The 15160-nt window shown below is 40.0% G+C and overlaps 1 protein-coding gene across 4 annotated transcripts in view; it reads right to left on the bottom strand.

Moving 5' to 3' along the window:
* Positions 1-15160, bottom strand: part of FRMD3 (FERM domain containing 3) — a 318111-nt gene that overhangs the window by 71981 nt on the left and 230970 nt on the right. For all 4 annotated transcript variants that reach the window (XM_004612971.2, XM_004612969.2, XM_055139945.1 and 1 more), the window contains 4 exons: positions 10958-11045; positions 8131-8219; positions 5920-5983; positions 4913-5001 (listed from right to left, as the gene is read on the bottom strand). In XM_004612971.2, coding sequence (XP_004613028.2) covers positions 4913-5001; positions 5920-5983; positions 8131-8219; positions 10958-11045 — 330 coding nt within the window. The remainder of the gene's footprint in view (positions 1-4912; positions 5002-5919; positions 5984-8130; positions 8220-10957; positions 11046-15160) is intronic.

The raw sequence follows: 15160 nt of genomic DNA, 5'->3' as shown, positions 1-15160 counted from the left end.
CCGAGGTTGCTACGCAGACTGGCTGTTCTAAAACAAAAAGGGGCAACTGTGGAGAGCCTCCACGGGACCGTGCTTTGCAACAACAGTTGCACTGTGCTTGTAAATTGCACCTTTCTTGGTAAACAACACCTGTGTGCTTCGAAAACCATTCCTAATAAGGAAACAGGATGTCTTGCCACGCCCATAGGCTGTGGCTAACCTATCAGATGCAGACACGTGGGCGAAAACAGGCAGCGAGAGGTATATAAGGAGGGAAGCTGCCTAGCTAGGGGCCGCCCCCTGGTTCCTTTTCCTTAGTTCGTCCTTAGTCCATGCTTCGTTCGTCCTTTTTCCTGTTTGCATGAGAAGGTTTCTTAATAAATAGCTGGAAGAAGAATCTCCGGGTTGCGTGTTACTTTACACTCAGGTTCTGTTGTTTTTGGCCATTTGTTAGTCCTTTACTGTGCATCTATTTTTTTCTGGTGGGAGGGAGGGAACAAGGGGAATCCCATCTGGTGGCACTCAGGTATTATTTCTGGTTCTGCACTCAGAAATCACTCCTTGGTAGGCTGAGGTCTATATGAAATATCAGGGATTGAAGCTGGGTGAGCCATGTTCAAGGCAAGCTCCCAACCCACTGTACAATGGCTCGGGTGTGTTTATTATGCTTCTTTATACCTCACATGAGAAAGATCATTCTGGATGTGTTCCTCTCCTGATTGACCCTACTCAACACGATGTCCTTCAGTTTCCTCTAGAATAGGTTGAATTGATAGCACAGTGGGTAGGGCATTTGCCTTGCATGCGGCTGACCTGGGTTCGATTCCCAGCATCCCAGTTGTCTCCTTACCAATAACTAAATAACAAAACTTGTATAAACCAGTCTGAGTGCAAAGCACCAACAACTCTATTAAAAGCACACCATACCACATACTTGTTGTAAGTACCATATTATGTTAATGTGATCGATGATCATGAGGTACTTGTTAGGGATCTTTATGATTCGAACCCTCTATTAAAAGTAACAGATACTACTGTTGCAAGAAAATCCCAGTCAGGGTCAAAACTGTTGGTCCATATCCAGGGTCTTTTGAAAATACTACAACAAGCTGTGAGAGCAAAATGATTAAGCATACAGTTAATACTGTAGAATCATCTGCTTGTGTAGGTCAGCATTTGGAATTTCTCTGACAGTAAAATTTCTTTTCTTTTTTGCTTTTTGGGTCACACCTGGTGATGCACAGGGGTTATTCCTGGATTTACACTCAGGAATTACTCCTGGTGGTGCTCAGGGGACCATATGGGATGCTGGGAATCAAACCCAAGTTGGCTTCATGCAAAAGCAAATGCCCAACCTGCTGTGCTATCGCTCCAGCCCCTCTGACAATAAAATTTCAATTTGAATAATATAGGGTTAAATATAGAACTAACTGCTACCTTTTTCCTACCCAAAGAACAATTAAACTAATTGCTAAGTAAAATATTTTATTTAGAATATTATAGACGGTCCTGAGAGATAGTACAGCTGGTAAGGCGCGAGCCTTGTACACAACTGACCCAGGTTTGCTCCCCCAGCACCCCGAGTCGTGGCAGGAGTGATCCTGAGTGCAGAGCCAGGAGTAAGCCCTGAGTACTAACAGCGAGGACCACAGTCAAGAATTAAATAAGTAAAAAGATTGTGAAATCCAAACATGATAGATAATTTTTTAATGAAGCATATTCTTAAAAAATACAATAAAACCCAGATAGGGTGCAAAGGAGCTTCCATCTGGGCCAAGGCTGGGATAAGGCTGAGATCCCCAAACAAAAGACCTAGATATCAAGTATCTATGGAAAAGATACCCCAATTTTGGTTTGGTTTGATTAGGTTTGGTGTGACTTGGGTGCCACACCCAGCAGTGCTCAGGGTCTGTTACTGGCTCTGTGCTCAATGTCTCAATGTCATTCTTCTCAGCACTTGGGGGAGCATGTGCAGAGCTTGGATTCAACCAGGGTCAGAAGTATGTGATGGTGGTGGATATGGGGCTAATGTAACATTCTATGTCTAAAACTCAACTATGAATAACTTTGTCAATCACAGTGCTTTAATTTTAAAAATTAAAAACGAGAAGACCATATTTAGGGAAATAACAGACAGAGAAAGAAAAATACCATATAATATTTAACTTCTATGTGGTGGACAGAGAACCCAAATAAGTGAATTGACTAAAGGAAACTAAACCAAGATTTTACACTATCAGACTAAGTTAATGGTCACTATAGAAAGCACAAGATGTGCGAAGGAGGAGGTAAATTGGGAAAAAGAGGGATTAATGGTATGGGACAGAATAGAAATTAATTTTTAGTGGTGAATTAATTATATTGATTACATCTTGATGTTTAATGATGCATACCTGAAACTTATATAATGTAATGATCTTAAGAAAGAGTTAAAAAGAAATAGGTACAATAATGTCCAAAAAACAACCCATTTCAACATGAAAAAAGCAATCCCGTTCACAATCGTGCCCCAGAAAATCAAATACCTTGGAATCAGCTTAACTAAAGAAGTAAAGGAACTCTACAAAGAAAACTATAAAACGCTACTCCATGAAATAAAACAGGACAAGAGGAAATGGAAACATATCCCCTGTTCATGGATAGGGAGAATAAACATTGTCAAAATGGCAATACTCCCCAAAGCATTATACAGATTTAACGTGATCCCTATAAGGATACCCATGGCATTCTTCAAAGAAACGGATCAAGCAATCCTGAAATTTATATGGAACAATAAACGCCCACGGATAGCTAAAACAATTCTTGGGAAAAAGATGATGGGAGGCATCACCCTCCCCAACCTTAAACTCTACTACAAAGCGGTAACAATTAAAACAGCATGGTACTGGAACAAAGGCAGAGCTGAAGACCGATGGAGCAGGGTGGAATATCCCTACACACAACCTCAAATGTACGATCATCTAATCTTTGATAAGGGAGCAATCGATGTGAAGTGGAGCAAGGAAAGCCTCTTTAAGAATTGGTGCTGGCACAACTGGACAACCACATGTAAAAGAATGGGCTTAGACCTCGACCTGACACCATGCACAAAAGTCAGATCAAAATGGATTAAAGACCTCAACATTAGACCACAAACCATAAGGTACATTGGAGACAAGGTCGGCAAAACCATCCACGATATTGAAGATAAAGGTATCTTCAAAGATGACACGGAACTAAGCAATCTAGTAGAAACAGAGATCAACAAATGTGACTACATCAGACTAAAAAGCTTCTGCACCGCAAAAGATACAGTGACCAAAATACAAAGACTATTTACAGAATGGGAAAGGATATTTACATAATATCCATCAGATAAGGGGTTGATATCAATGGTATAAAAAGCACTAGTTGACCTCTACAAGAAGAAAACATCCAACCCCATCAAAAAACGGGGTGAAGAAATGAACAGAAACTTCTCCAAGGAAAGATATGAATGGCCAAAAGGCACATGAAAAAGTGTTCTGCATCACTAATCATCAGGGAGATGCAGATCAAAACAACCATGAGATACCACCTCACACCACAGAGACTAGCACACATCCAAAAGAACAAAAGCAACCGCTGTTGGAGAGGATGTGGGGAGAAAGGGACCCTTCTACACTGCTGGTGGAAATGCTGACTAGTTCAGCCCTTTTGGAAAACAATATGGACAATTCTCAAAAAACTAGAGGTTGAGCTCCCATTTGACCCAGCAATACCACTGCTGGGAATATATCCCACAGGAGCAAAAAAGTATAGTCGAAATGACATCTGCACTTATATGTTCATTGCAGCACTGTTTACAATAGCCAGAATCTGGAAAAAACCCGAGTGCCCTAGAACATATGACTGGTTGAAGAAACTTTGGTACATCTATACAATGGAATATTATGCAGCTGTTAGAAAAAATGAAGTCATGAAGTTTGCATATAAGTGGATCAGCATGGAAAGTAACATGCTAAGTGAAATGAGTCAGAAAGAGAGAGACAGACATAGAAAGATTGCACTCATCTGTGGAATATAGAATAATAGACTAGGAGTCTAATACCCAAGAATAGTAGAAATAAGTACTAGGAGGTTGACTCCATGGCTTGGAGGCTGGTCTCTCATTCTGGGCAACTCAGAGAAGGGAACACCAAGTAAAATGTAGTCGGAGGTCATGCGAGGGAGGGGTGACGCGTGCTGAATTTAGACTAGAGACTGAACACAATGGCCTCTCCACACCTTTATTGCAAACCACAACACCTAATCAGAGAGAGAGAATGAAAGGGAATACCCTGGGGCTGGAGTGATAGCATAGCGGGTAGGGCGTATGCCTTGCACGCGGCCGACCCGGGTTCAAATCCCAGCATCCCATATGGTCCCCTGAGCACCGCCAGGAGTAATTCCTGAGTGCAGAGCCAGGAGTAACCCCTGTGCATCGCCAGGTGTGACCCAAAAACAAAAAAAACAAAAAAAAAAAAAAAGAAAGGGAATACCCTGCCATAGTGGCAGTTTGGGGTGGGGGGAGATGGGACTGGGGAGGGTGGGAGGGACGCTGGGTTTACTGGTGGTGGAGAATGGGCACTGGTGAAGGGATGGGTTCTCGAACTTTGTATGGGGGAAACATGAGCACAATAATGTATAAATCTGTAACTGTACCCTCATGGTGATTCACTAATTAAAAATTAAAAAAAACCCATTGCAATCCCATGTAAAACACCCAACAGTGAGCTCAGGGTTTTCTTGATGTAACAGCAGCCATACTAAACAAATAAGCCACATTGATATTCATCTTGAATTATTAAAAAAAACTATATTAAAATAAATATGCATTTCTTTGCAAAACTTATAGGATTCCATGGATACTTAGTCACATTTATATTCATCTTGAACTATGTTCATCAGGACTAAAAGAAGGGAAGACACTTACTTATAAAAGGCTTGGTTTTCTACACCACACTTCCAAAGATGTTTGCAGGCAGCTGGTGTTGAAGTGTGGAATGCCAACATGGCTTTTTTCTAATAAGAGAAAAATAAAGAAAGTGAACGTTAAACACAGTTTATGTTATTCATGTTTTTCCTTCAGGTATCCTTCTTCCTACCAAATAGACTTGAAGTAATTTTTACATCACTGTAGTGTGAAAAGAGTTGCTGATATATAATTCCATACTGACTCACTCTTCATAGCCATCATGAATCTATCAAGGTCCTATTTCTCATAAAAAGCTTCCTGACTACTCAGCTTACCAGGCTCTGTCCATCTCATAATCAGATTTGAATTTGTTCAAAAACATATTTGTCATTCTTGAATGACTAGTGACTAAAATAATAATGGTTAAAAAATGGAAAAACTTCCAGACCTCCTTCTGAGTCTCAAAGTTCCATGGGGGCTAGGATCATGGATCAGTGGTAGAGTTCCTGTCTTGCAGATGTGAAGCCCTGGTCTCAATCCCACGATCTCCAGCACCATACAAAACATAGTTCCAGTAAAGGCTTTCTCCCCAGCTTATTCTCTGGTGAGCCCAACCTATAGAAGGTAATGCCTTTGAAGTTCTTAGTACCTATAGGCTGATTATGAAACTCTGAGCAGAACTGGTTGATATCCAACTTTGTAAGTACTCTTCACGTGCTTCATAAGTCTGTATCTTGGTAAATCAAGGAGGTATAGAAAGAAGTTTCATTTTATGAATATCAAGTCTTTCTTATCTATTTTTTACACATAGTATACAGTCAACTTTTTTCACTTATTTCATTTTTGAATGTGAAAATCTAATGTTTATGTCTAAAATGCTTTCAGAGATAAAGCTTCTATTAGCACTAACTTCATAATCAGGATCTTCAAAGACTACACCAGTAGAGGCATATTTTATTCTTGAACCACACACATAAATTCACATGCAAATCCAACAATAAGTATTTAGAAAAGTAGCATCTGACCTCCTTCTGGGTGCCAATCACATAAAATGTCTTTCCTTCAAACTTCAATTTGCAGACATCCAGCCTAAGACAAGAAAATCTTTTTGGGTGAGAGGAAAAAAAAAAAGTAGCAGCTCACCAAGGTCCCTGGCTTTCCCATAGGAATCTGGCTGACTCACAAATGCCAAGCAGACTGCAATGAAACAAGATATTATCTTATCATCGGTGAAGACCTAATGAGCAGTGAAAAACTCCCAAGTGAATTATACACAATTTTCTTCCCGAGAGAGTTTTTCCAGGAATCTGAGAATTATTTATTCCAGTTTTATTTTTTTTAAACAGTTAAACAGGATTCTTCTTCCAAAAAGCTCTAGGAGTCCGTAGTTATTATGGATCCAAACGATATTAATTAGCCAGCTAACGATGTGAGGCAGGAAGAATGTAGATGGTTCTCTGAGGTTCAGTTACTGTAATTCCATGGATTACAGTAACTTTCTCTCTCTCTCTCTCATAGTTTCTCTAAGAAGCAAATACACCACACTACAGAATGTTCACTTTCCTCTTTATTAAAGAATCTTCCATTGTATATTGAGATGCTTAAGATTTAGTTAATACAATGATAATATAATATAATATAATATAATATAATATAATATAATATATTTCTTCTTGAGCTGAGAAAAATCTGCCTGAAATGTAGACCCTAGGACTGGTAAAGAAGCTCATTGGTGAGATGTTTAATGAGAGTTTTACTTTTATTTCTTTTATTTAATTGCTAGGACAGTGAGTATGCCCCCAAGATTTTCCTGGGGCTAGAGAAAGAGTGAGTTCAAATTACAGCTGTCTTGTTTTGATTTGGAGACATTCTTGGCTTTACTTAGCGCTTACCCCTGGCTCTGTACTCAAGGATCACTCCTGGCAGATCTCAGGGAACCACAGAGGGTGCCAGGGATCCAACCTGAGTCTCTCCTGTGCCAAGCAGGTGGCTTCCCTGCCATACTATCTCTCTGCCCCTGACTTCCCTCCCTACATTCACACTGTCTTAACATAGGAGGGGATTTGTCAGAGTAACAAAACTCAATGGAAGTCTTTCAAAACAACAACAAAACACTTGAGTGATGTGGGAAGAGAATGCACTGTAGTAGCCTACATATGGCGAGCACGGTAACACACCTGAGCAGGACAGGACCGCCACCAGCATGACACTAGGAACACCAAAATGCAAACTCATAAACCGCCTATAAATTTCCATCTCAACTCATCAACCTAGCCAGAAAGAAACGAAGTTCCAAGAGGAGAGACTTGTACATAACATGCGCTTGAGACATGTCTGGCTCTAATGGCACTATCCCAGAGCTCAAACAACTCAAAATCTGATGATCTAACACCCTTCAGGACCCCAAAGCCTTTATTAGTGTTAGGATAGATTGAAGGGCCCCGAAATTACCCATGCTCCCCATATTGTCAGGAGGAATAAAAAAAACCTTATTTTGGAATAGACTGAAGAGTGTTTAGCTTTGACACGTTTGGTTTTTTTTTCCTTTTTGGGTCACACTCAGTGATCCACAGGGGTTACTCCTGGCTCTGCACTCAGGAATTATTCTTGGCAGTATTTGGGGGACCATATGGGATGTTGGGAATCGAACCCTGGTTGGCTGCGTGCAAGGCAAACGCCCTACCCACTTTGCTATTGCTCCATCCCTGACACTTTACAAATTCTTAAATATCCAATGAAGAAAACTGGACACCATGCCACATTACACATATGTCATCTGTTCTCAGGCACTTGGGTTGTTTCCAAATTCTGGCTATTATGAACAGTACTTCAATGGACATACAAGTGCAGATGCCATTTCACTGTGCTTTTTTGCACCCATGGGATATATTTCTACAAGTAATATTGCTGATCCTGTTTCTTGAAGGAACCTGCACTTTACTCCCCTCTGGCTCACCTGTGAGCACCTCTACCCCAGTCGGAGAAGAGGCTACCCTAAGGGAAACCCCATGTCCCTTCTTTCTGGAGGATCCGGAGCTTGGGACATGCTCCAAGTCTCAAAAAACCCTGAACTGGGTTTTATTTATAGATGGTGAGCCCCTTTACAATGAATCTCCAAGGCAAAAAAGTGGATACTGAGCATCATACACCATGTATCCAAAAGTAAAAATTCAAAGGCAAAGAAAGAAAAACAAGAATAAGAAAAATAACCTGCTAGTTTTCAAAGAAATACTCACCATTTTATCAAATGGATTCTCTTATTTCCCTGAAAAACCACAAAACCTGCAGCAGTAAACCCTAAAAATGTGGTTGTGCCTGTTGAATCCTGAAAAATATAAAGAAAACAACTGATTAGGATTGAGGAAAAGAAATCATATGACAAAGAGTTCTCCTCTTACAAGGGGTTAATTTCAGGTTAATTCCAATCACTAATTCTATAGCACAGTGGGTATGGTGTTTGCCTTGCATGCGGCTGACCTGGGTTCGATTCTTCCGTCCCTCTAGGAGAGCCCAGCAAGCTACCAAGAGTATCTTGCCCACACCGCAAAGCCTGGTAAGCTAACCGTGGCTTAGTCGATATGCCAAAAACAGTAACAAGTCTCACAATGGAGATGTTACTGGTGCTTGCTTGAGTAAATCAATGAGTAATAGGATGACAATGATACAGTGATACAGAATTCTATAAATTGTTTGAAGATAGAACTTATGACAGAACTTCAAATATCTGGGTGAGGTCCAGGAACAAGTAACTTTTACCTTTGAAGAACAAATCTATTCTATTATGCCAGGAGATTCCTGGCAATATATAGGTTAGTACCAAACTACTGTCTACTCTTCAGTGTCTTCCGAAGTCACCTGAGTTCTCAGGTCTGCTCTGTAATGTGGATAAACTCATCTTGGTCGTAAATAGCACTGAAACCAAAGCCTGAGCATCTAGTCCACCTTGATGCAATCCTACAAAGACTTCTGGAAATTATGTCCAAAAATATCTACCTTTTTTTAGCTTCAACAGGAAAATTAAGCATGTCGTAGATAAGTTAAGTGAAAACAAAGGAACAACACAGCAAAATCAAGACAGTTTCCAAGTAATAAGTAAAACAGACAGGCTCAGTTTTGGATAAAATCTAATTAACTAAATGGAAAAATCTGATTTATATCTATACAAAGAAAGGGGCATCTGGAAAATATTATAACATAATTGTGCGAGTGGAGCAAGATGTTCACATCAGGACCGCTGGCTCTCTAGCAGAGCTGCACAATGGAATCATCAGGGAAGCCTGTGCTCCAGCCCACACATGCTGATGAATTGGGAAGCAGGAAGCTTCCGGAGCTCCCTGGGTTTCAAATGAGCAGCTTGAGCTCAGAGCTGCTACTAGCGAGCTGGAGGAACCACATTGTATAGGCTGGTTCAGTCTGCATAAATAAAGACACTCTAGTATATTTAAAAACTTATCTTTAGGAACATGTCTGACAAGTCCTAATGGGCTTAGTTTGAGATTCATGGTAATGTCTGGCTGAGGGAGTTTAAGATAAAGCAAGGAGACTATTGTTTATAACATTCATTTTCGCAAGTGTGTGTGAGAGAATCACAGTGAGGGTCTATTAGAATAGTAGATTCCTCAAGTTTACCCCCAGTGATCCTGATTCAGCAGCTTAGGGTGGTAGTTCATTTGTTTTTCTTTTTTTTTTTTTTTTTTTTTTTTATTAATAGTTTATTTTTAATTAGTGAGTCAACGTGGGGGTACAGTTACAGATTTATACATTTTTGTGCTCATGTTTCTCCCTTACAAAGTTTGATAACCCATCCCTTCACCAGTGCCCATTCTCCACCACCAGTAAACCCAACATCCCACCCCCCCTTCCCAGTCCCGTCTCCCCCCACCCCACCCTGCCACTATGGCAGGGAATTCCCTTTTGTTCTCTCTCTCTGGTTAGGTGTTGTGGTTTGCAATAAAGGTGTTGAGTGGCCATTGCGTTCAGTCTCTAGTCTATATTTGGCCCACATCATCTTTCCCCCACATGACCAACAACCACATTTTACTTGCTGTTCCCTTCTCTGAGTTGTCCAGAATGAGAGAACAGCCTCCAAGCCATGGTGACAACCTCCTGGTACTTATTTCTACTATTCTTGGGTGTTCGTCTTATAGTCTATTATTCTATATTCCACAGATGAGTGCAATCTTTCTATGTCTGTCTCTCTCTTTCTGACTCATTTCACTTAGCATGATACTTTCCATGTAGATCCACTTATATGCAAACGTCATGACCTCATTTTTTCTGACAGCTGCATAGTATTCCATTGTATATATGTACCAGAGTTTCTTCAACCAGTCATCTGTTCTAGGGCACTCGGGTTTTTTCCAGATTCTGCCTATTGTAAACAGTGCTGCGGTGAACATATAAGTGCATATGTCACTTCGACTATACTTTTTGGCTTTTCTGGGATATATTCCCAGCTGGGTATTGCTGGGTCAAATGGGAGCTCAACCTCAAGTTTTTTGAGAGTCGTCCATACTGTTTTCCAAAAGGGCTGAACTAGCCGGCATTCCCACCAGCAGTGTAGAAGGGTCCCTTTCTCCCCACATCCTCTCCAACAGCGGTTGCTAGTTCATTTGTTTTTCATATACATGATTTGGGTTTCACCTAAGAGGGGCTTCCAGGGCCATACTTAGCAGTTCTTGGGAGTCATGTTGTGCTGGGATCCTAACACATAGAAGGCATGCATACCAGACACTCTTTTGAATGTGACTGCATCTTGGCAATGACCTTTTAAATAAATCTGTTAGGATCCTATACTGTCCAGCTAAAAAAATTATCCACTTGATGAATGTATGCATGAATGTGTACCTAGAAAAATGCAGCTGCTACATCGTCATCAGCACAAAATTTGAGAATGCCAAAGAAAATCAATAGCCCAAATTTGTGACTATACCCAATCCTGTCCCTTTCAATCATATGTGATAGGTAAGGCTGCTAGGAGGGTTAGGCCAAACCCAAACATTACTTCTGTGTCCTTGGAGCAGAATAATCAGTACATGCCAACCTGCTGTGAGAGGTAATTACCTTGCATGGGTGGGGATCCACTCCATAGGTTTCCAAAGTGTGAGCTTTCAGGAGTAAATTAAATTCAGCAACTGGGGGACTCTGGCCTCTAAAATCACACAAGAAAAGTTTAGGAAATTAATATGGAAATAATAGAGACATGGAGTTTCTTCATTCAGTAAAATGTAAGAGCCTAAATGAAAATGAGAGTTCCTATAAATAGTAACCAGTAAGACTGAATATTATTTCTCATTGCAAGGTGCCCTCTGCTAAGGAATCTAAGCTCAAGTTCCCTGGCTAATTGTTCCATAACAAACCTACTCTAAAAACTCCAGTGGCCTACACAGTTAAACAAGGTTATCAAGTTACTAGCAAGTAGGTCTTTGCAAATTTGATTTTATTCTGAAATAAAATAGCATCTTTCTTTTCTAATTTACTGAAAAAAAATACTCGAGTAAATAACATTCCCTTTTGCTCAGGGTAGAAAAATGGACAATCCTGTTACCACATCAACACACCTAAACAAAGCCATCTTGGTAAGAAACATCAACTATTTCATTGTAAAACCTTGGATTTTGAAAGGAAATCACAGCTATTAATCCCAGCACAGTCTTCCAGGTGGTAAACAAGTCCTTGGCCTCAGAATATGGATGGGGGCAGGCGGGGGTAGGAGCTACAAATATAGAAGATGTTTAACAGTCCCTTTGGATCTAAGGATTGTGCAGATTTTTAAAGACTCTGCTTTGACTTATATTAATATTTCACATATGTCTTCAGAATTGGAACCATTTTTCTGGGATAAATAATCCTAATAAAAAAGAGCAGTTTACTAAGGAAGATAATAGGAATGAATTTTTATTTTAAAATGTAAAAAAATGTTCTCCCCAAACTTTCCAAGACTTTATACTATACTTTAGTATAACGTTGTTCTTTATACTAAACATACTGGGCATTTATTCTGAAGTGTCTGAGGTATATCCATTTACACAATACTGTATAAACAGTACTATGGGAACAGTTTTACTACAATTACTTTTAATACCCCTTTCTTAGGCCATTTCTTTCACTGGTTGCTTCCTTACCATCCTCCTCCCTTCTTCCCAACCACTCTCTCATCTCTTTCTTGAGGGACTCTATTTAGTAGATTTTACTGTATTCACCTTCCATGCATTTGCCTTTGTTTCATTATTCCAAGGGAGCAAGGAACATCCAGTCGTCCCCAGGACTCACTTTTGGCTCCCGTGTCATTCTTGGTGGAACTTCGATTCTAAACACTAGCCCTTCCTATTTTCACTTTCTAATACTGTTAGTGTTGTCACTGTTTTGTTACACTTGCTGATATATTTTATTAGCCTTCACTTACAGTCTGCCATAATCCCTTCTGCAGACTGATGGCTCAACTCCAACATCTCAGCGTCTGTGCTGCCTGGGTGTTATTTCAACTCTTCTTTAAATAAACATGTACATATCCTTCCACATACTATACATTTTTTTGCAATGGTTGAAGGAGAAAAAAACCTCCTAGATTTCTAATAAAAGGGAAAATTTAATTGCTATATAGTCTAAAGGTACCATACAGAATATCTCAGGAATATAACATATATGTGTATATATGCAGATCTTTTGTTCTTCTGAAAATTAAATAACAACTTATATTTCTAACCTAAAGGCATACTTTCTCACTATTTAATATTCAAAAGAAGGGATTCTTTATTTTGTAGATGAGCATTCTGATACTCACAGTATTCAAGTTGCTTGTTCAAGATTACTAGGCTTTTAAGTAGAAGAAGAGAAGCAAATTCAAGTCTGCCTGGTTCTAAAGTACTTCTCAGTGTCTTCACCATCTCCCTCAATGACATACCCTAGAGCACTTGCTGGCTCTCCTAGGAGCCGTTAAAAATGACATGCTTGGGGCTGGAGAGATAGCACAGCGGGTAGGGCGTTTGCCTTGCACGCGGCCGACCCGGGTTCAAATCCCAGCATCCCATATGGTCCCCTGAGCACGGCCAGGGGTGATTCCTGAGTGCATAGCCAGGAGTAACCCCTGTGCATCGCCAGGTGTGACCCAAAAAGCAAAAAAAAAAAAAAAAAAAAAAAAAAAAAAATGACATGCTTTCTACCAATACTAACAGAATTCATTTTTAAAATTCTAAACATTGCCTCTTATTAGTGATAAGGGAATCATACTGGGTGACTGATAGTAAGACCTGACGAGAAAACCATGAATCTCCATTTTAACCCATCTGCACCATCCCAAACTAAAGTTTGCAGGCTCTATCCAAACCCTCGTCTGTTCATGTTTAGCTTTTAAACTAGAATCATTTTAAAATAACTATTCAGCATGAAAAAATAAATATTTCATGACCTATGAAAATGAATAGGAAATTCAAATGTTAGTCCGTAGAGTCACAGAACTGTTCCTTCAGTGAGATTTAAAGGAAAGATCAAAATGCCAATGATGGGACCACTAAAATGAGATTCAGGAAGGGAGATTCGCCCATTTGTGTGTGTGCTGTGTGGGAACAGGATGAGACACAGCAGTTACAAGAGAGACCAAAAGTTCTACTAAGTCTGGAATCTTTACTTTCTGTCCCAGCACAGAAAAATAAACAACAGCAAAGGAGAATCAGAAAAAGAAAGAACTGCATACTCTTAAACAGGTTGTAAAGAAAAGACAAGGAAAACATTAGCAACTAGACTGTTCTCTACTACTCAAAATAGTAGTGGCTGCCTTGCTTGGACCTGCACAGGATTGAAATCAGAAACATAACACAAGAAATGAGAGATGACCGATGGTATATCACGACTTTACAGCAAAGCCAAATCTCTTGAAAATAAACATTTTGGGCTGGAGCAGGCAGGGAGTTTGCTTTGTATGTGGTCTACCCATGTTCAACCCCTGGTACCCCATTGGGTCCCCCAAACCCCACCAGGATCTATCCTGAATGCAGAGCCAGAAGTAAGCTCTGAACACCGCTTGGTATTGCCCAATATCCCCCACCCCCACCCCTCCAACCTCCCACACAAGTAAAAATCCTCAAAGATCTGGACTGTTGGTCTTTAACTACAAGACTGAGGTTTCAGAGAGGGTAGGGCTTAGCAGGTATGGAGTTAAGAAGCAGACAGAGTGACATAAAGATAGTGGTACAGGGTCTTGGATGTTTTGATGGTTGCAAAGGGGCAGTGATTTTGTACATCAAAACCATACACATTAACACTACTATGACTATGTTACCTAAAATTAAATTAATTAAATTCAAGTACTCAAATTGGTGTCAGTTGATTTTCATTTGACTATAGATATCCAATGGCTGAGCATTTAAAATACTTGATGTAAAAATTAATGCACAGAAAAGAAACTGCAGGTATTTACAGGGATTCAAAACCAACTGAGAAAACTTCAATTGCACAGCAACTCCCGAGTTCCTGCACTCACAGAAGCAGAAGTTACTTAAGATTTATTTTTCAGAAAGATACTAAAACCAATTAAATAGGAAAAACATGTTGTTCTCAAATCTCATTGTACATTTGTTTTGGATTCCATGGGGTGGCGGGGGGGGGGGGAGGAGTGAGGGGAGTGGGTGCAGCACTCAGGAGATACCTGGTTCCCACCTGGCTATTCTTGGAGAAATAGGATATGGTGATGCTTAGACCCTGTGGTGCTAAGGGGTCTTCAAGGCTATACCTGGTGATGTTTAGTAAACCGGGGGTGACGGGGCGTGAGCGGGGATTGGCCTTATTAATCTCTGTAGCATCACACTGGTCCCTGATTCCATCCATTAAGTCATGCCCCATGAACTGTTTTACTAAGACTAATGGAGTCACTCACTAATGAGATACGAGAGGTAATGACCTCTTTAAAAGAAAGACTTGTATTCTTTGTTAACATCTGACAATTCTCTTAAGTAGGCTTCTCTAACAAACTCAATAAAGTCAAGTAATTATATATTTAACTAATATATCTCCCTGTCTTGAATGTATTTTTCCAAAAAGGAATGCTTTCTCTTATTGATTTTATTTCAATGTGCATAAATTTTTAAAATATACTGTCTCCAAATTGTAAAATTATTAGTGATCATCAATTATAGAATGTTGGGATCTGCTAGCAACAATTGGGACAGCTTAGAGTACCTGGCAGGGAAAGAAATGGATCTGGCTCTACCTAATCCATTTGGGCCTATGAACTCCAAAATTAAACCCATTAAGAGAGGACTAATGCATGGT

The sequence above is a fragment of the Sorex araneus genome, chromosome 1 (assembly GCF_027595985.1).
Source record: "Sorex araneus isolate mSorAra2 chromosome 1, mSorAra2.pri, whole genome shotgun sequence".
In the NCBI taxonomy this organism is placed as follows: Eukaryota; Metazoa; Chordata; class Mammalia; order Eulipotyphla; family Soricidae; genus Sorex; species Sorex araneus.
Note: the sequence above shows the minus strand (reverse complement) of the source record. Positions and strands in the feature narration are given on the sequence as shown.